This window comes from Pristiophorus japonicus, chromosome 7, assembly GCF_044704955.1.
Source record: "Pristiophorus japonicus isolate sPriJap1 chromosome 7, sPriJap1.hap1, whole genome shotgun sequence".
NCBI classification, from domain to species: domain Eukaryota; kingdom Metazoa; phylum Chordata; class Chondrichthyes; family Pristiophoridae; genus Pristiophorus; species Pristiophorus japonicus.
This window is the reverse complement of record NC_091983.1, coordinates 215914660-215935216: the sequence shown is the minus strand read 5'-3', so window position 1 is coordinate 215935216 and position 20557 is coordinate 215914660. Positions and strand designations below refer to the sequence as shown.

The 20557-nt window shown below is 50.1% G+C and overlaps 1 protein-coding gene across 1 annotated transcript in view; it reads left to right on the top strand.

The window, feature by feature from the left end:
* The window catches only part of slc16a10 (solute carrier family 16 member 10), a 129790-nt gene extending 109530 nt beyond the window's left edge, over window positions 1-20260 (top strand). Inside the window, exons 5-6 of the mRNA XM_070885794.1 lie at window positions 2284-2512; window positions 17919-20260. Of these exons, the coding sequence (XP_070741895.1) occupies window positions 2284-2512; window positions 17919-18160 (471 nt within the window). The 3' untranslated portion in view covers window positions 18161-20260. The remainder of the gene's footprint in view (window positions 1-2283; window positions 2513-17918) is intronic.
* Window positions 20261-20557: the final 297 nt, after the last annotated feature.

Genomic DNA, 20557 nt, shown 5'->3' with positions numbered 1-20557 from the left:
ACAAACCCAGTATGAAAGTTACTGAGACACTTCACAAAGGTAGCTTGTTCCAATTTCCATGGCTGCTTGTGACACACATACACCTTCCGAGTTTCCAGCGTCCAATGTGTGTGTGTGTGTGTCTAACAAAAAACAGTTCCATCTCTTATACCTAAAAAGCCTTTGAACTCTTTCCTTGCATAGTACATACAGACAATTAACATGCAGACAATGTACAATCAAAATGGCATTGTCCTGAAATCACGACTAACTGCTTTCTGAACTACTATACACAAACCAGATAACTTTCTCGCATAGTATCAAAGGTACAGTCAAATACTTCATTATCGTAGGCAGCCTCTCGAAACGAGGATGACTTGCTTCCAAGCCAAAAAACGATGCGTTCACAGGTGTTTCAATGAAGGACCTGAACTATATCCTGAAGGGTGGAAGATGCCTGTGCGTGGATTTTTTTAACGTGAGGTGACCATTGCACACCAGCCACCACACGGGCTTGACAGAGCTCGGTCTTGGTCCAGTGGCAAGGATTACCCAAGACGACTGGAGACCAGCTCTGCTGCATGGACCTAATGCACGCACATATCACAGTGTGGGCTGGTCCGTGCTGCCCCTGGGCCCCGAGCCCCGAACTCATGCCTCCCCTGGGCCCCGATCACATCCCTCCATAGTCTCTCGCCGCTCCTTCGCCACAACCTCGCCGCTCCTGCTGTATCTGCCCATGCTCCAATCACCGACCTGGACCTTGATGATGTCACTTTTCACTACCGTCACCCTCCTGCGCCAGCTCGTGCTGCTCCCTGGAGTGGCATGCTGCCATGCTGCTCCCCAAGTTTGCAGATGACACTAAGCTGGGTGGCGGTGTGAGCTGTGAGGAGGATGCTAAGAGGCTGCAGGGTGACTTGGACAGGTTAGGCGAGTGGACAAATGCAAGGTTATCCATTTTTGGGGGCAAAAACACGAAGGCAGAATATTATCTGAATGGCAGCAGATTAGGAAAAGGGGAGGTGCAACGAGACCTGGGTGTCATGGTACATCAATCATTGAAAGTTGGCATGCAGGTACAGCAGGCGGTGAAGAAGGCAAATGGTATGTTGGCCTTCATAGCTCGGGGATTTGAGTATAGGAGCATGGAGGTCTTACTGCAGTTGTATAGAGCCTTAGTGAGGCCTCACCTGGAATATTGTGTTCAGTTTTGGTCTCCTAATCTGAGGAAGGACATTCTTGCTATTGAGAGAGTGCAGCGAAGGTTCACCAGACTGATTCCCGGGATGGCAGGACTGACATATGGGGAGAGACTGGATCGACTGGGCCTGTATTCACTGGAGTTTAGAAGGATGAGAGGGGATCTCATAGAAACATCTAAAATTCTGATGGGACTGGACAGGTTAGATGCAGAAAGAATGTTCTCGAGGTTGGGGAAGTCCAGAACCAGGGGACACAGTCTAAGGATAAGGGGTAAGCCATTTAGGACTGAGATGAGGAGGAACTTCTTCACTCAGAGAGTTGGTAACCTGTGGAATTCCCTACCGCAGAGAGTTGTTGATGCCAGTTCATTGGATATATTCAAGAGGGAGTTAGATATGGCCCTTATGGCTAAAGGGATCAAGGATTATGGAGAGAAAGCAGGAAAGGGGTACTGAGGTGGATGATCAGCCATGATCTTATTGAATGGTGGTGCAGGCTCGAAGGGCCGAATGGCCTACTCCTGCACCTATTTTCTATGTTTCCCCGAGGCCTCCACGCTGCTCCTGTTATGGCCCCGATCTGCTGCTGATGTTCTCACGCAGGTCGGGGCCTCCACGTTGCTCCCCGAGTCTTGTAAATACTTAACCTGCAGATAACTGACCAGCTATTCATTATCCTGAAGTCAAGTCTCACTGCTATAAATCGACTCCCACCATGAAGTATTGTAAACACACAGGTGATCAGATAGATACATTTCAATGGCTAAATGGCTCCATATCGTCTAGCAGCCTGTTTCGATCCAAACATCCTGTTTCGATTCAAACTTCAATTTTCCAACTTTTAACCCTTTCGATATCTCCAGACTGCGCCGAAGCAGAGCTCCCACAATGCACATTGGCGCGGTGTAGTGCAAAATACCAAGCCAGATCGATGCCCAAAGTATAATATAATTGGCTCATCTTATTACTTGTTCTAATGCTACCTCCGTTATACTATAGTCTGAGAGCTGTTCATGAATAAAATTGATAAAACATTCATACTTTTCTTAACATAAACCGTGCACGTAAAGAGGATGATTTTTTTTTTCTCATTTTATAGGTGGCCTCGTTCTGCGTTATCGGCCTGATGTCCATGATGATTCCACTGTGCCAAGGATTTAGCGGTCTCGTTGCTGTCTGCCTTTTCATGGGTTTATTTGATGGATGCTTCATCTCAATCATGGCCCCCATTGCCTTTGAGCTTGTTGGTTCAGAGAATGTATCCCAGGCTATAGGATTCCTTCTCGGTCTGATGTCCATACCAATGACATCCGGCCCACCAATTGCAGGTACGGCGCAGTGTTGTAGAATTGTCTGTCTGGGTGACTCGAGACTAAACTGTCCTTTAATACTGAAATCTTTGACTACTTCATAACCAAAGCATCTGACTTTTGATATTGGAAAGTCAAGTATCAACATATAAAGGATGAAAATGTAAAAGTAAATGAGTGACGGGCCTTGGGGTGCTCTCCACCACGTTTAGGGCGGATAATTTGAATTAAGTGAGGGTGGAGAATAAAGGGAAATTTCCCTCTTCTTTTAAAAAAAAATGATTGGGGCGGTGTTTGGGACAGAAGTGGGGCGGAAGGCGGGTGGTGTCATCAGACGTGTGCTGCGTTGCGCTGATGCATAGCAACGTCCCTCTCCTTCACCTTGAAGGGGAGGGACGCTGCGAGCTCTGCAGCCACTTTTACACCCACTGGTACTCTTAGAGGTGGTAATGGGCTTTAAAGGGGGGAGGGGGGTGGTAATTTCGCCCCCCTTGTCTTTTATTGTGTAGTGACAGGTCAGTTTTAAGGTGTACAACTTCTAAGCCTTCCAGTGCATTTCCTCCTACATTTTGTTTTCCGAAATGCTTGATTTGCGTTGTAAAAAACAGACCAGGAAACATTTTTTTAACGCCTTTCTATTAAGATTAAGACTAGAATTTACAAAATAGTCATTAATCTATACAAAGGAAAACTGCCAGAACCTCTCGGGAATGAAGTTTGAAGATGCAGGTTGATGAGGACAAGTAGAGAGCACTGTGGGGATCAGCCTTCAATAGAATGAAGGCAATGCAGTTTGCACTCTTGTGCACGTGAAGCGAGGATCCGCTTTATCTTACAAGCGAAGAGATTTTTCATAGCCGACTGGTGACTAAGTAACCCAGGGCTGTCCAACTCTGGGGCTCGAGAGCCACATCTGGCCAAGGTAACGCGTTGATATTTGAACTCTTATTTCTTAATTGGTGATTTGTTCTTTCTGCAATTTGGGAGCCTGGAATTTGGGAAAGAGCTATTTTTAGCCGTTGAATTGTAGATTAGTGCCAAATCCTGTTGGGTTTCCGCAGCTTAAGGTTATATCCAGATTGATTTGATTTAAACATTTATACGTGGCTCGAGGCTCCATGATATTTACCTATGTGGCCCATGAAGGGAACAGCTCAGAAACCCCTGATTATTTAACATGATTGCGATCAATATCTTTTTAAAAAATATTCTTACGATATAAGGCTGGGAATTTTCTTTCTAGCTGCTCCCGCTCTCACCGCTCACTGGTATGAACGGGGTTTCCTCTGCACTTCCGGTGATGTAAAGGCGGCAGATCGGGAGCAGCTCCGAGGAAATTCCCTGCCTTTTAAAAAAAAAAAAATACTCTTTTTATCTTGGGAGATAGGCTTTGCTGCGGACTCGGCATTGTCCCCGAGAAGGTGGTGGTGAGCCACCGCCTTGAACCTCGGCTGTCCGTGTGGTGAAGGTGCTCCCACAGTGCTGTTAGGGAGGGAGTTCCAGGATTTTAACTCAGCGACGATGAAGAAACAGTAATATATTTCCAACGCTGGTTACCCAAGTGCAGGATACAGAAAAGATGTCCACAATTCTCCAACCTCATGTGCAATACAAATCTTGCTTTGAACCCCAGAGACTTGTTGACAAAGGGTACGAGCTAAATGATACAATTTTAAAGGGGGTGGAAGAACAGAAAGATTTGGGGGTGTTTGTTCACAGATGTTTGAAGGTGGCAGGACAGCTTAACAAAGCAGTTAACAAAGCATATGGGATCCTGGGCTTTATAAATAGAGCCATAGTGTACAAAAGCCAGGAGGTTATGCTAAACCTATATAATACACTAGTTCGACCCCAGCTTTTGAGTACTGTGTCTAATCTGCCTTCAGGAAGGACATGAAGGCTTTGGAGAGGGCACAGAAGAGAGTTACTAGAATGGTTCCAGGAATGAGGGATTACAGTTACGTGGATAGACCAGAGCAGAGAAGGCAGTGGTGAATACAGATCCTATAGTTGCTCTCAAAAGGAAATTGGATAAGTACTTCAAGGAGAAAAACATTGCAAGGATATGGAGAACGAGGAGTAATGGGGAAGAACTAGATTACTTTTAGAAAGAGCCGGTGTAGACTCGACGGGCTGAATGGCCTCCTGCTGTGCTGTACTATTCTAGGAGTCTATGGCCATAATTTTCTTAAGGGAGGCGAGTGGGGGCTGGGGGCTTCCAAGGCGGTCCCCTACAAGCCCTGTCACTTTTAATGGTAGGGCATGATTTGAATGTGAGGCCTCCGATTCCCGCCCGCAGCCAGCCAGATTGAGAGGGGTCAACATGGTCGGGGGTCAGGGTCGGGGAATGAGGGAGGGTCCGTGATCGGCGGGATGGGCGTAGGTCGGAGATCGGGAGGGGGTTGGAGGATCGGCCAGGGCTTGGGGACCGGGAGGGGGTTGGAGGCTGGGGAGCGGATCGGGAGGGGGTTGGAGGATCAGCCAGGGATAGGGGATCGGGAGGGGGTTGGAGGATCAGCCAGGGATAGGGGATTGGGAGGGGGTTGGAGGATCAGCCAGGGATAGGGGATCGGGAGGGGGTTGGAGGATCAGCCAGGGATAGGGGATCGGGAGGGGGTTGGAGGATCAGCCATGGATAGGGGATCGGGAGGGGGTTGGAGGATCGGGAGGGGGTTGGAGGATCAGCCAGGAAGAGGGGATTGGAGGATCGGGAGGGGGTTGGAGGATCAGCCAGGGATAGGGGATCGGGAGGGGGTTGGAGGCTCGGGAGCGGATCGGGAGGGGGTTGGAGGATCAGCCAGGGATAGGGGATCGGGAGGGGGTTGGAGGATTGGGAGGGGGTTGGAGGATCAGCCAGAGATAGGGGATCGGGAGGGGGTTGGAGGATCGGGAGGGGGTTGGAGGATCAGCCAGGGATAGGGGATCGGGAGGGGGTTGGAGGATCGGGAGGGGGTTGGAGGATCAGCCAGGAATAGGGGATCGGGAGGGGGTTGGAGGATCGGGAGGGGGTTGGAGGATCAGCCAGGAATAGGGGATCGGGAGGGGGTTGGAGGATCGGGAGGGGGTTGGAGGATCAGCCAGGGATAGGGGATCGGGAGGGGGTTGGAGGATCGGGAGGGGGTTGGAGGATCAGCCAGGGATAGGGGATTGGGAGGGGGTTGGAGGATCAGGAGGGGGTTGGAGGATCAGCCAGGGATAGGGGATCGGGAGGGGGTTGGAGGCTCGGGAGGGGGTTGGAGGATCAGCCAGGGATAGGGGATCGGGAGGGGGTTGGAGGATCGGGAGGGGGTTGGAGGATCAGCCAGGGATAGGGGATCGGGAGGGGGTTGGAGGATCAGCCAGGGATAGGGGATCGGGAGGGGGTTGGAGGATCAGCCAGGGATAGGGGATCGGGAGGGGGTTGGAGGCTCGGGAGCGGATCGGGGATTGACGGGGAGGAAGGTTGTGGATCGTCATGGCGTAGGTTGGGGATCTGAAGAGGGGGGGGGGGGTTCGGGAATCACGCGGGGGGAGGGTGGGTGGGTGGTTTGGCCAGGGGAGAGGATCAGGGCCGGCCACCGGAGGACTGTGGTCGACCTCAGCATCATCGGGTGGCGAGACCTCATGGTTGGGTTCGGAGGCCTAGGAATGTGATTGGAGGCCTCCTGAGGGGGGTTCCGATCGCGGGCGTGGGTTAGTTAGGGACCCTGGATCCAGGATATCGTTATGAACCCATTCCTGGATGCAGTAATCCACGCCTCGGTTTAACTGCTGAGTTTCACGAATTGTGTGAGACCCGTCCACAGGCAGTTAAATTCAAAATGAAGTTTATAATGAGGCTTAAATAAAGGTACAGCCCCCTGGTTGGCTGTCTGCCCCCCCCGTCCCACCTCTGTCAAATCCGGAAGTGAGTGGGTTAGAGGTGGGATCGAATCTCATGTTTTACAATTTAACTCCCCCACCACAATCCAAACCCAACCGTTTTATGGGGGAATTCCGGCCTACGGGGTAAATTTGCTGCAGGATTTCTCCCGATCTGCCGTATTACTGGCGGAAACCCCTGGGCACATTGCAGAAGTGGCTGTTAACTTCTGGAGAGATGGAGTAAACAGCGGGAGATGGGAAGCAGCCTGCAGAAGATGATGAGTATGTGATATGGACTGTCCAGGGAGGTGTGGACGCAGATAGCATGGCGACATAGCGTGGATAATTCAAGCAATATTTAAAAGCGTGGATGACTGATGGGTGGATGGATTGCAGGGTGTTACGCTGCACCATTTGTCCTTTAACAATACCCATGTCTCTTTCCCGCTTAACAGTCGCTCAGAATGCTTCTTTTCACATCTCACAAGTGTGCTAGCAACCCTAGGGCACTCGGTGATTGCGCCTGGACATCCTATGACATCAGCATAGAAACTGTCACAATACTTACATAAAAACATAAGAAATAGGAACAAGAGTAGGCCATACGGCCCATCGAGCCTGCTCCGCCATTCAATAAGATCATGCCTGATCTGATCATGGACTCGGGTCCACTTCCCCGCCCGCTCCCCATAATCCCTTAATTGCTTATCGTTTAAGGAACTCTGGTAACTCACCCACACCACTGTCACCGACCTCAACCACTAACCCAGGGAAGTCGGGGCCAAACCAGAAGCCGAGAGTCGATTGTAAACCCTCCTCGTGCCTAATGAGAGAGGGGCGAGTGGAATCCTGCCCCCGCCCCTGGCTTTGCACGCACTCGCGCGGATGCAATCTTAACTCGTGCATCTCGGTTGGCGTGTGAGGCTCTCATCGCAAAGAGGCGCGATCCTCATAAATATTCAAAAGTCGGCATCTGATGACTAGATTTTAACACACGAGTGCTTCTCTGAGCCTCCACAGGGAATCCTTGTCCCTTTCCTGGTCTGGAATTCACCTCCCTCCCCTGATTGCAATCCCTGTCAGATCACACCTCCCCCCCCACCCCCCACCCCCCTTTCCTCACCACGTACTTACCTGACTGGGAGAGTGGGGGCTTTTCCTCGTGAGCCTGGCAACAGCAACAGCCCCACGTCTTCCTGGCTGGGCTCGGGCGAGAGTCAGTCCAAGGATGTTGTGATGAGGCTCGGGATGGGGTTGGTTGGTTGGTGGTGGGGGGGATGGAGGTGGGGAGTTAAAATACCCTGGCCTCATGCCACCAATGGGGGCAAGCAGCAGGCTCGCTGGCCAGCCCCGCGCTCCACTCTTGGCCCTAGGTTAAAATCGAGGCTGCTACCAATCTAAAAACAGAAAATGTTGGAAATACTCAGCAGATCAGGCAGGATTTGTGGAGCGAGAAACCGAGTTAATGTTTCAGGTCGATGACCCTTCATCAGAACTGGGAAAAGTTAGAGATGTAACAGGTTTTTAAGCAAGTGTAGGGGGAGGGGAGGAAAGAACAAAAGGGAAAGTCTGCGATAGGATGGAAGGCAGAAGAGGTTAAGAAACAAAAGGGATGATGGTGCAAGGCAAAAGGAGATGGTAATGGGACTGCTGCTACTGTGAGGCCTGGCTTGCTTGCATTTGTCTGTTTGCTGGCTTAATTGAATCTGCAGATTGTATCATTGCTTCATGGTGAGCACTGCTTCAGAGGATGCACTGAACCGTAACGTGATTGCACAGCACTGTGAGTGGGAAGAGCAGGCAGGTAGGTTATCTGGCGTGGGACTATAAATCACAGCCAGCAGCACATAATCAACAGTAAATAGAGTCTTGAGTCGAGAACTCTTGTCTACAAAAAGATACATGTAACAAGATCAATACCAGTTAAGTAAAGGAGGTTTCGAGCAACTCTGATACCATGCATGACATTGGTTTCTTCCTGCCTGGAAGAAGAGTTTCTCTGAAGCATTGCAGCAGTTTATTGTGTGTGGCCAGATGCAGTCAGTAATCCTCAGTGGTTAACGTTCTCAAACGGAAAGTGTTAAAGGCATAAATTAGGCCCAACATTTTTGAAGTGACTGTTTCAATATCTGTTGTATGAAATCTACACTACTTCCACTCGTGCACTTGGCTTACTGTGAACATACTTTCTTTTCAATCACCTGCATCTTCCTCCAGCTAATAAAGATATTACAAACATTGCCATGCCAATCTAGTTGAAAATATTAACACGGGGCAGAGTCGGTCGGGCCAGGGGATGTAGCGGTGGGGGGCAAACCGCCCCGCCCTTGGCAGCGGGAAACCCAAGGACTTTAACTCTCGGGTCACATCTGCATAGCCTCAGTCAGTATCCTGTCCAAAACCGGTGGTCACTAGCACTCGGGTAAGTCATGATATATGTGAGGGAAAGGGGGGGTGGGGGGCTCTGGAAGGCCTCACAATCAGGGGAGGAAGGGGGGTGGGGTGGAGAAGTCCGAGCAGGGCAGCCCTGAATTTCCCTCGTGGGGTCGAGAGCAGCCCTCCTGATCGTAAGGCCCCACAATGAAGATCCTGTTTTGGGCCTCTTCTAACCTCTGTTCCTCGTCCTACTTGACTGGCCTGGCGCGAAAGACACAATGGGCCTGAAATTCGGGTCGGAGACTTCTTTCGGATGAATGCCTCCAACCAGAGAATTTTTACAAAATGACCTGCTGGTCCCGGAGCCGCCTGCGGTTGCGGATGGGAGGGCCTGCTCTTCCTGCGCTGCGGAGCGCGCTCCCATTCTCCAGGTTGGAATGCAGATGGTGTAGTCACATGTGACTGCTCAGCCAATCGGGTACAGTATTCTCATTAATAGCAATGAGAACTCCATATCTACGAGTTCTCATTGCTATTAATGAGGGGAAAAAACAAACATACTAAACACAACATAAAAAATAAAAAAACAAATCTCACATAATTAAAATTAATTGAAATATAAGTTAATAACTGAGAAAAAATATTTTCCCAATTTAAAAAAATTTTTGTAATTAGGGTTTAAAATAAACTTACCTTAGTGGGCAGGGTTTTTAACAATGTGTTTTAAAATTTTATTTTTATCTTTTTTTTTAATATGTTTTAAAACTCTTACGCTGGTAAAAATAGGCTATGCACCTGCTTTTACCAGGCGCAAGAGTTTTAAGGACATCGCAGGGCACGAGATGGGCAAATAATGCAATCTCGCCCATGCGAATGTCCTGGATGCAGAGAATCTGCTTTGCCAGAACTTGACCGATCGCAAAAGTGGATTTTTGGTGCATGCACATTGCACGTCGAAAACCAGCTTTTGCGATGCCTTCCTGGGTCCGTACACACTTCCCTGCTGAGGCACACAGTTAAAATAGCAGTCGGGCCCCAATGACGTCAGCGTATTTAAAGAAGGAACTCGCCGGAAATGTTTTCGCCCAGAGGATGGTGGGGGTCTGGAACTCACTGCCTGAAAGGGTGGTAGAGGCAGAAACCCTCACCACAGTTTAAAAAGTGCTTGGATGTGCACTTGAAGTGCCGAAACCTACAGGGCTACGGACCAAGAACTGGAAAGTGGGATTAGGCTAGATAGCTCTTGGTCGGCCGGTGCGGACACGATGGGCCGAAATGGCCTCCTTCCGTGCTGTAAATTTCTATGCTTTTTGGCGTGTGTTCTTCCCACCTGCTCAGGAGAGCAGGTTAAAATTGGAACCTGTGATGCCGGTGGGTGAGTCCCGTGGGCAGGGTTCAAATCGCCCCATATGGTTAAACATAGGAGAACCACTTGTGTACGTCATATACTAGCTCCAGCCTCATTCGTGCCTTAGTTTTATCTGGCAGATTTCCCATCGTGTTGCTCACAATGAGTCATAGAAACATAGAAAATAGGTGCAGGACAAGGCCATTCGGCCCTTCGAGCCTGCACCACCATTCAATATGATCATGGCTGATCATTCACCTCAGTACCCCTTTCCCGCTTTCTCTCCATAGCCCTTGATCCCTTTAACCGTAAGGGCCATATCTAACTCCCTCTTGAATATATCCAATGAACTGGTATCAACGACTCTCTGCGGCAGGGAATTCCACAGGTTAACAACTCTCTGAGTGAAGAAGTTTCTCCTCATCTCAGTCCTAAATGGCCTACCCCTTATCCTAAGACTGTGTCCCCAGGTTCTGGACTTCCCCAACCTCGGGAACATTCTTCCCGCATCTAACCTGTCCCATCCCGTCAGAATCTTATACATTTCTATGAGATCCCCTCTCATCCTTCTAAACTCCAGTGAATAAAGGCCCAGTTGATCCAGTCTCTCCTCATAGGTCAGTCCAGCAATCCCTGGAATCAGTCTGTTGAACCTTCGCTGCACTCCCTCAATAGCAAGAATGTCCTTCCTCAGATTAGGAGACCAAAACTGAACACAATATTCCAGGTGAGGCCTCACCAAGGCCCTGTACAACTGCAGTAAGACCTCCCTGCTCCTATACTCAAATCCCCTAGCTATGAAGGCCAACATGTAATTTTCCTTCTTCACCGCCTACTGTACCTGCATGCCAACTTTCAGTGACTGATATACCACGACACCCAGGTCTCGTTGCACCTCCCCTTTTCCTAATCTGCCACCAATATTCAGATAATATTCTGCCTTCGTGTTTTTGACACCAAAGTGGATAACCTCACATTTATCCACATTATACTGCATCTGCCATGCATAATTTTCCCTCTCACCTAACCTGTCCAAATCACCCTGCAGCCTCTTAGCATCCTCCTCACAGCTCACACCACCACCCAGTTCAGTGTCATCTGCAAACTTGGAGATATTACACTCAGTTCCTTCACCCAAATCATTAACGTATAATGTAAAGAGCTGGGGACCCAGCACTGAGCCCTGCGGCACTCCACTAGTCACTGCCTCCCATTCCGAAAATAACCCGTTTATCCCGACTCTCTGCTTCCTGTCAGCCAACCAGTTCTCTATCCACGTCAGTACATTACCCCCAATACCATGTGCTTTGATTTTGCACACCAACCTCTTATGTGGGACCTTGTCAAAGGCCTTTTGAAAGTCTTTGACTTCTCAAGCATTGGAGGTGACCCTGGGGTGAGGGAACACCGACCAGGAAGGGGCTGGTGGTTTGGCAGTACAGAATGGAGTCTCGGGGTCCAGCAATATTTTAAGGGTCGGGGGGGGGGGCTGGTCACAGGGTCTGGGAGCCCTGAGAGGGAATGTCGGTATTGCAGTATTTTCACCATTCCTGCTTCAATCATTTCACTGCCTCTTGAAGTTTAACGCAAGATGATTTTAATATTGCTGTTATGGGGAGAGTACTGTAAACAACTCTTGTCATTTCTGACAGTCGGATAGGCATGACTTCCTGTAGGTTGTTTTTGAAGAATTTTCTCACAGTTTTATGAAAGAGTTCGGGAAACTGTTCAAAGTGGTAATAACACAAACCTGTTTCACTGACTTCAGGGAAGGGCATTGTGTTACGTGTCAGCTCCTGCACGATCTTTACAGATTACACTGGCCATGGTAAATGGGAGCTTTAATGTTGAGGTAAAACAAAACTTAAGTTTCTGTTTGGGAGAATGACAAAGAGCTCTGCCATTTTTTGAAACCACGAATTATACAGCACTTGTGTATCAAATGAAACAGCCCCACGTAAACCACTCCTCTGATTTAAAGTGAAAGTTCCAGTGAGTGCCGTCAGTCAATCAGCACACATGCCCCGTCTCTATAGATTGTGGCGGTGATAGTTCCAGGATGTGGAACCAATATAAAGTGCCTGCTTGCTGCACGACAGAAAGGCATGGTTGTTCTTCCATGACACAGACTAAATGCTATTCCTGTAAAGATCACCAGAGAACTGTACTCCATAAACTCAATTTTATCTCCAGCATAAATTCCCCTCTGGAATGGTGATCTTTGTTTTGATTTCAGTTGCTTTATTTTTTTAATCAGGTGCATATTATTCAGCAAAACAGTTCTTCACAACAATCAAAGAAAGATATATATGTTTTAAAAAAAAACCTGGAAATGCTGAAAATCTGAAATAAAATCAGAAAATGCTGGCAATAACAATTTGTCAGCCTCTACCATGAGAAAAGACAGCTTATGACTCTTCGGATGTAGACATCAGAAATTTAGATACCATGCCTTACATTAGCCCGGGAGTTTCCTTGGAGCTGCTCCTGCTCCACCGCCATAACTTAACCAGGATTGTGGTAGAAAGCCGGAATCCCGGCATTCTGGCAAAGTTACGGCAGCAGAGCGCGAGCAGTTCTGAGGAAATTTCCGACCTTTGTGATTTTAGGACATAAAAAAAATGTCTTCAATGTATGTCCTTTTCATCTTTTGTTTCACACTGTGTCCCTATAAAAGGGTAACAATGAAAAGCACTCGAAGCAAAATGACCTTCTGAATGTACGCAGCAGGCGGTGAAAAGTCATTAAAGTGGTATTTGATTGGTGATGTTTGTCCACTTGCTTAACATATATTGGTTCATGGTCTTACCCCATCCCTATCTCTGCAAGCTCCTACAACCTCCACCCACTCACCCCCAGGAACTAGGCCCAGGCTTCCAAACTTCAATCACAAATCCCTTCCACCTTGCCACTTCCCTCTCTTTCTTTAAGATGCTCCTTAAAGCATACATTTTTAAACAGGCTTTTGGCTGCTCCCTCCTAATATCTCCTTTGGTGCAGCTCCATTTGTTTTTGATTCTACCTCTTTTAAATGCCTTGGGAGGTACTACTATACTAATCCTGAGCAATGTGAGAAAGGCAGGAAGTGTTATAATAGATGGTAATACTGTATGGGCTATTTATATCAGACATGACCTAGTGCTATTAAGACCAGACAAATGCCATACTACTTTAGTATGGAGGGCATTCTCTGGATTCTTGAAAATAGAGAAAAATAGGGTCGAGAGAAACTGGTTACTTGTTAACTGGGACAGGCCCTCCAATACGTCTGTGGAAATGAATAAGGTCTGTCCCTCTTTTACTTTTAGTTCCAGTGGGGTGAAGTTTCACTTTTACTATCTGGAGTAAAGTGGGCACTGGCAGATCGACCAACCATTTAATAAACGTGCTTATTTGCAACCGCAAAATGCTCTGATTGGATCCCCTTGATCATATGACGTGATTGGTCCCCTTGGAGGATAAGATAAACCCAGCAGTTTCTAATGTGTAATTAGAACCGCCCTACCTATGTAATCAGTGACTTTGCAAAGTGTAATTCAAGCCATTCTGACTGCTGACTCCAGATAGAAGAGAGCTCACTTGAAACAGATGGGGCTCACCCTCGCATGTTAAGACCTTTTCCCAGCCCCCAAACAAGTTCCTGCACCCACCGCCCAAGTGCCTAGCCTCTACCACCCCCCCACCCCATCCCGGAAAACCCTAGTTTCTGACCACCTTTTCCACCGCCTCCACCCCCGCCAAGTTTCAGGCCTTCTATCTGCCCAGAGTTTCTGACATTCTCCCCCCGCCCAAGTGCCTGACCTTCCCCCACTCTCCATGTTCCTGACTTCCTCCCCCTACCCAAGTTCTTCCCTCACAAATTCATAATCTTCTCTCCCCCAACAAGTTCCAGACCTTACCCGCCCCCCCCCCCCCCCCCCGCCATAGATGGAGCACTGTGTGATTCGCGGATTGTTAACAGGTTTATTGGGTATGAAATGAATAATGACAGTAACATGACTTCCGGATTTCGTCCCCTCCAATGATGTCACTTGTCACACACGCACTGAGCTTTGAGAAATCAACCAGGTCTAGCGGGAGGAGAGGGAGAACATGGTGAGAGTATAAAAGGGGTGGGAGTGGAAGAATGTGATCTGTCTTCCCTGAAATCCCCCTCTCTCTTTCCACCCCCCCCAATCTCTCTCTCTTCCCCCCTGTCTCTCTCTCTCTCCCCCCGTCTGTCTGTCTGTCTGTCTGTCTCTCTCTCTCTCTCTCTCTCTCTCTCTCTCTCTCTCTCTCTCTCCCTTCCCCCCCATCTCTCTCTCTCTCTCTCTCTCTCTCTCTCTCTCCTCTCTCTCTCTCTCTCTCTCTCTCCCTTCCCCCCCCCCCCATCTCTCTCTCTCTCTCTCTCTCTCTCTCCCTTCCCCCCCATCTCTCTCTCTCTCTCTCTCTCTCTCTCTCTCTCTCTCTCTCTCTCCCTTCCCCCCCATCTCTCTCTCTCTCTCTCTCTCTCTCTCTCTCTCTCTCTCTCTCTCTCTCTCTCTCCCTTCCCCCCATCTCTCTCTCTCTCTCTCCCTTCCCCCCCCCATCTCTCTCTCTCTCTCTCTCTCTCTCTCTCTTCCCCCCCCCCCCCGTCTCTCTCTCTCTCTCCCTCCCGTCTCTCTCTTCCCCCCCCCCGTCTCTCTCTCTCTCTCCCCCCCATCTCTCTCTCTCTCTCTCTCTCTCTCTCTCTCTCTCTCTCTCTCTCTCTCTCCCTTCCCCCCCCCATCTCTCTCTCTCTCTCTCTCTCTCTCTCTCTTCCCCCCCCCCCCGTCTCTCTCTCTCTCTCTCTCTCTCTCTCTCTCTCTCCCGTCTCTCTCTTTCCCCCCCCCCCGTCTCTCTTTTCCCCCCCCCCCTCTCTTCCCCCCCCCGTCTCTCTCTCTCTCTCCCCCCCCGTCTCTCTCTCTCTCTCTCCCCCCCCGTCTCTCTCTCTCTCTCCCCCCCCGTCTCTCTCTCTTTCCCCCCCCTGTCTCTCTCTTCCCCCCCTGTCTCTCTCTTCCCCCCCCGTCTCTCTCTTCCCCCCCCCTGTCTCTCTCTTCCCCCCCCCCCGTCTCTCTCTTTCCCCCCCCCGTCTCTCTCTTTCCCCCCCCCGTCTCTCTCTTTCCCCCCCCCGTCTCTCTCTTTCCCCCCCCTGTCTCTCTCTTCCCCCCCCTGTCTCTCTCTTCCCCCCCCGTCTCTCTCTTTCCCCCCTGTCTCTCTCTCCCCCCCTGTCTCTCTCTTCCCCCCCCTGTCTCTCTCTTCCCCCCCCTGTCTCTCTCTTCCCCCCCCTGTCTCTCTCTTCCCCCCCCTGTCTCTCTCTTCCCCCCCCCTGTCTCTCTCTTCCCCCCCCTGTCTCTCTCTTCCCCCCCCTGTCTCTCTCTTCCCCCCCCTGTCTCTCTCTTCCCCCCCCTGTCTCTCTCTTTCCCCCCCTGTCTCTCTCTTCCCCCCCCTGTCTCTCTCTTCCCCCCCCCTGTCTCTCTCTTCCCCCCCCCTGTCTCTCTCTTCCCCCCCCCTGTCTCTCTCTTCCCCCCCCTGTCTCTCTCTTCCCCCCCCTGTCTCTCTCTTCCCCCCCCTGTCTCTCTCTTCCCCCCCCTGTCTCTCTCTTCCCCCCCCTGTCTCTCTCTTCCCCCCCCTGTCTCTCTCTTCCCCCCCCTGTCTCTCTCTTCACCCCCCCTGTCTCTCTCTTCACCCCCCTGTCTCTCTCTTCACCCCCCCTGTCTCTCTCTTTCACCCCCCCTGTCTCTCTCTTCACCCCCCCCGTCTCTCTCTTCCCCCCTCCCCGTCTCTCTCTTCCCCCCTCCCCGCCTCTCTCTTCCCCCTCCCCGTCTCTCTCTTCCCCCTCCCCTGTCTCTCTCTTCCCCCCCCCCTGTCTCTCTCTTCCCCCCCCTGTCTCTCTCTTCCCCCCCCTGTCTCTCTCTTCCCCCCCCTGTCTCTCTCTTCCCCCCCCCTGTCTCTCTCTTCCCCCCCCCTGTCTCTCTCTTCCCCCCCCCTGTCTCTCTCTTCCCCCCCCCTGTCTCTCTCTTCCCCCCCCTGTCTCTCTCTTCCCCCCCTGTCTCTCTCTTCCCCCCCCTGTCTCTCTCTTCCCCCCCCTGTCTCTCTCTTCCCCCCCCCCGTCTCTCTCTTCCCCCCCCCTGTCTTCTCTTCCCCCCCCCCCTGTCTCTCTCTTCCCCCCCTGTCTCTCTCTTCCCCCCCTGTCTCTCTCTTCCCCCCCCCGTCTCTCTCTTCCCCCCCCGTCTCTCTCTTCCCCCCCCCTGTCTCTCTCTTCTCCCCCCCTGTCTCTCTTCCCCCCCCCTGTCTCTCTTCCCCCCCCCTGTCTCTCTCTTCCCCCCCCCTGTCTCTCTCTTCCCCCCCCCCTGTCTCTCTCTTCCCCCCCCTGTTCTCTCTCTTCCCCCCCCTGTCTCTCTCTTCCCCCCCCTGTCTCTCTCTTCCCCCCCCCCGTCTCTCTTCCCCCCCCCCGTCTCTCTTCCCCCCCCCCCCCGTCTCTCTTCCCCCCCCCCCCCCCGTCTCTCTTCCCCCCCCCCCCCCCCCGTCTCTCTTCCCCCCCCCCCCGTCTCTCTTCCCCCCCCCCCGTCTCTCTTCCCCCCCCCCCGTCTCTCTTCCCCCCCCCCGTCTCTCTTCCCCCCCCCCCCCGTCTCTCTTTCCCCCCCCCCGTCTCTCTTCCCCCCCCCCCGTCTCTCTTCCCCCCCCCCGTCTCTCTTCCCCCCCCCCCGTCTCTCTTCCCCCCCCCGTCTCTCTTCCCCCCCCCTGTCTCTCTTTCCCCCCCCCCGTCTCTCTTTCCCCCCCCCGTCTCTCTTCCCCCCCCCCCGTCTCTCTTCCCCCCCCCCCCGTCTCTCTTCCCCCCCCCCGTCTCTCTTCCCCCCCCCCGTCTCTCTTCCCCCCCCCCGTCTCTCTTCCCCCCCCCCGTCTCTCTTCCCCCCCCCCGTCTCTCTTCCCCCCCCCCCGTCTCTCTTCCCCCCCCCCGTCTCTCTTCCCCCCCCCCCGTCTCTCTTCCCCCCCCCCCCGTCTCTCTTCCCCCACCCCGTCTCTCTTCCCCCCCCCCGTCTCTCTCTCCCCCACCCCCCGTCTCTCTCTCCCCCCCACCCCCCGTCTCTCTCTCCCCCCCCCCCCCGTCTCTCTCTTCCCCCCCCCCTGTCTCTCTCCCCCCCCCTGTCTCTCTCCCCCCCCTCTCTCTCTCTCTCTCTCTCTCTCTCTCTCTCTCTCTCTCTCTCTCTCTCTCTCTCTCTCTCTCTCTCTCTCTCTCTCCCCCCTCTCCCCCTGTCTCTCTCTCTCTCTCTCTCTCCCCCTGTCTCTCTCTCTCTCTCTCTCTCCCCGTCTCTCTCTTTCTCTCTTCCCCCTGTCTGTCTCTCGTTTTCCCCCCAGTCTCTCTCTCTCTCTCTCTCACCTCTGATTTTTTTTCTCACTTTCAGAAGGCCGCGAAAATGTCGAGTTCGAAGTCCTCGAGATAACCCAAAAGCCCTAGAAGCAGCTCCAGTGACAATGAGCCCCATGCGAATCGTGGTTCAGCTGCACTTCTGGCTTCCTCGTATATCGTACTGCACATGCGCAACCGGATCGAGCGCGCATGCACAAAAAGGGGGTGGAATCCAAGGCAAGCATGCGCAGAAGGACACAACAAAGTTGTTGTGAATAATCACTCCGCCACCCTGCCTGATTGTCCTTTCCGTTGAAATTGCAAATTGGGCGGTGTGCAAAATGGGCAACTGATCCGCTACTGTCCAGTGACAATTGGAGGCTGAAGTTGGCAGGCTTTAGGATCTTCCTGGATGGATGAATTAAGATGGGTAGAATGGCCTCCCTCACCTGTAATTATCCTGCCATCTTGTAAATGCAGTGACTCATTCCGTTCTCTTCCTTTCCCAGGTTATCTGCGCGACTCTCTGGGCACGTACGATCTTGCATTCTATCTTGCTGGCGTGCCGCCAATGATCGGAGGAGCAATCCTTTGCACTATCCCATGGATCCAGTACAAGAAACTCAAGAAACAGGAAAAGCAGAAAAAAGAAGCGGGAGAAATTGCAACCAAGATGCTGGACCCCGATTCCAAGAACATGTTTGTGCCCGGCAGTGGTGAGCCGCAGAAAGAATGTGCATCCAGCGTTTAATATCAAATTCCTCTGCACAGACTGATAATGCTTCAGGTTTTACAAATAAATCTATTTTAAAAGTGATTTTTTTTGTCACAGTGAACCATAGCAGTTAGGAATTCCCTTGGGGGAAAACAAAGAGAAATAGACAACAACAAAAAGAATTGGACTTCTACCCAGAGAAGGTCTTTAAATCGTTTCTTGTATGTTGGGCCATTTATGTTGAGTTAATTTTAGTTTAACTTTCTGAAGTTGGATGGAATTCTATAATCCAAGCATAATTTGTAATAATATCACTGCTGACCCATTAAAGCATACAGCTTCCCTTCACAAATACCGAGGAAAGACCAGTTCAAAGTTGCTGCAACAACCACAATTATTTTTTTTGACGACCAGGACATTTCAATCCACCCTCGCTATTGCTTCCGTACAATCTCCTTTCAAGAAGCTACTTTTATCTGGAAGTTGTATTTCTAAGCTTTCAAAATTGCTTTATTTTCCAATACAAATCTATGATCTTCAAAACGTCAAACATTGATCCATCCTATCAGAGCCACAATGATTAGTGTAAGTATAATGGGTGATGCAGCATCGTGTACCTTCAAATCATCAAGGTACATGATGCTGCATAGGCAGACACTACAGGCATTCCTGTTCCGCTGCCTGATCTTTCAAATTGTTAACATCTAGTCCGTCCAGTTCACTGCCATTCGTCTTATTTATGCAATATTTGTTTTTGGTTTGTGCGTAGGTTTTAAAGTGCAAATATTGTTATTCTGAAACAAACCCACTTCGCGTCTCCTCTGTGCCGGAGAGGAGGTTTATTATAGCGTGCAAGGTTTGGTGATGACAGCTGCTGTACCTGACAGTCAACATCATTCTGTGCAGTGTACTGATTGTGACTTGATAACTGTAGAGTACCTTCTGGAGTGGAGCGTGCAGGTCACAAACCACTGCTGGAAGCACCGAGAGCTGTACAAAGTGAAGTTGGGCTAGATTTGCTCTGGAACAAGACTAGAGAAGTATTACTTCTACATGAATTAAAATGAAGCGTAGTTTTTTATGCCAGAACTATGTTTTTTTAAAAGGAATACGACCACACCAATGCTGTAATACCCACAAATATCAATTGGACATTCATTATAGCAACTGCAGTCAATTCACTATATCGTATAAATCTCTTCAGTCTTTTAAGGATCTTAATTTTGTGCCATACTTTTGTGGCGATATTTTCTTTTGTTCAGACTAAGCACAGGATGAACTATTGCTCTTTGCAGCAAGTTAGATTTTTTTTTTATTCATTCACAGGATGTGGGCATCGCTGGCAAGGCCAGCATTTATTGCCCATCCCTAATTGCCCTTGAGAAGGTCATGGTGAGCCACCTTCTTTCACCGCTGCAAACTTTGAGGGAAAATGGTGCATCTTGCCCCTCCCGACCCCCACTCCTCCTCTTAGCTTTAGTAAGATGATGATGTATTTGAATCTTACAAGTCGTGAACTTGTTGGTCTAAATTTGACTGACCCATACACTTTCAATAGTCCAAACAGTCCTCATACAACACACCATTTGTAGACTACCTCATCTAATCTGTTCAGTGCTGTTGCTGCGAAGTGAAGAGTTTCACTGAAGTAACCAATAATGAGTGTGGGTGCACAAAAAAGTTGCATTGGGAGGGCTCCTGTTTGTTTCTCTAACTGAAGTACTGCTCAGCATATATAGCAGGTATTGATCCAGTTTTGCAATTGCATCAGAAGTATTGTAACAAGGTGGCATGCTGATTTTGCAACAGTCATTTTCTGCTCCTAAGACGCTCTTGATAAAACAGGTTCCTCTGTGAACCTTCTGTGACCGAGATACATGACACATATCACTAAGTGAAAATTAGAAGCAGAAGTCACATTTCTTTTTAAACTTGCCCTGTAGATTCTCTACATTGGTGATAGATATTATCTGTTGCAATATTATGTACACAGATGGATGGAATGGAATAGGTTTCTTTAATACACTGATGTTTTGCTTCAGTAAGGAGCATTGACTTGAGATTTGTACAGTTCTTAAATGTAATTTGTATGTTAATGAAATCCTGCATTCTAAGTTAGTATCTAACATACTGTAATGTACATTTGTACCTGTGGTCAGAGAATAGGTAATTCGTTTCAACATTATTCTCATCCCAGGTAGATGGGAATGTTTGGGCATTTTGCCCATGGCAGAAGTTTTCCACAAAATTAATCCATAATGTTTTAGCTAGGTTAATATGAAATGTTAAGGCATTGTGGAATGGGGTATTTATGATCTGGGTGTTTCAGTCAATCTGAACCGGCAGGTCACAGTTGCAGAGCTTTGGCATGTTGTTGCCCTTTCATTGGAGGAGCTCCATTGGCCCTTTAGCAGCCGGTTGCTAGAGTCAGCT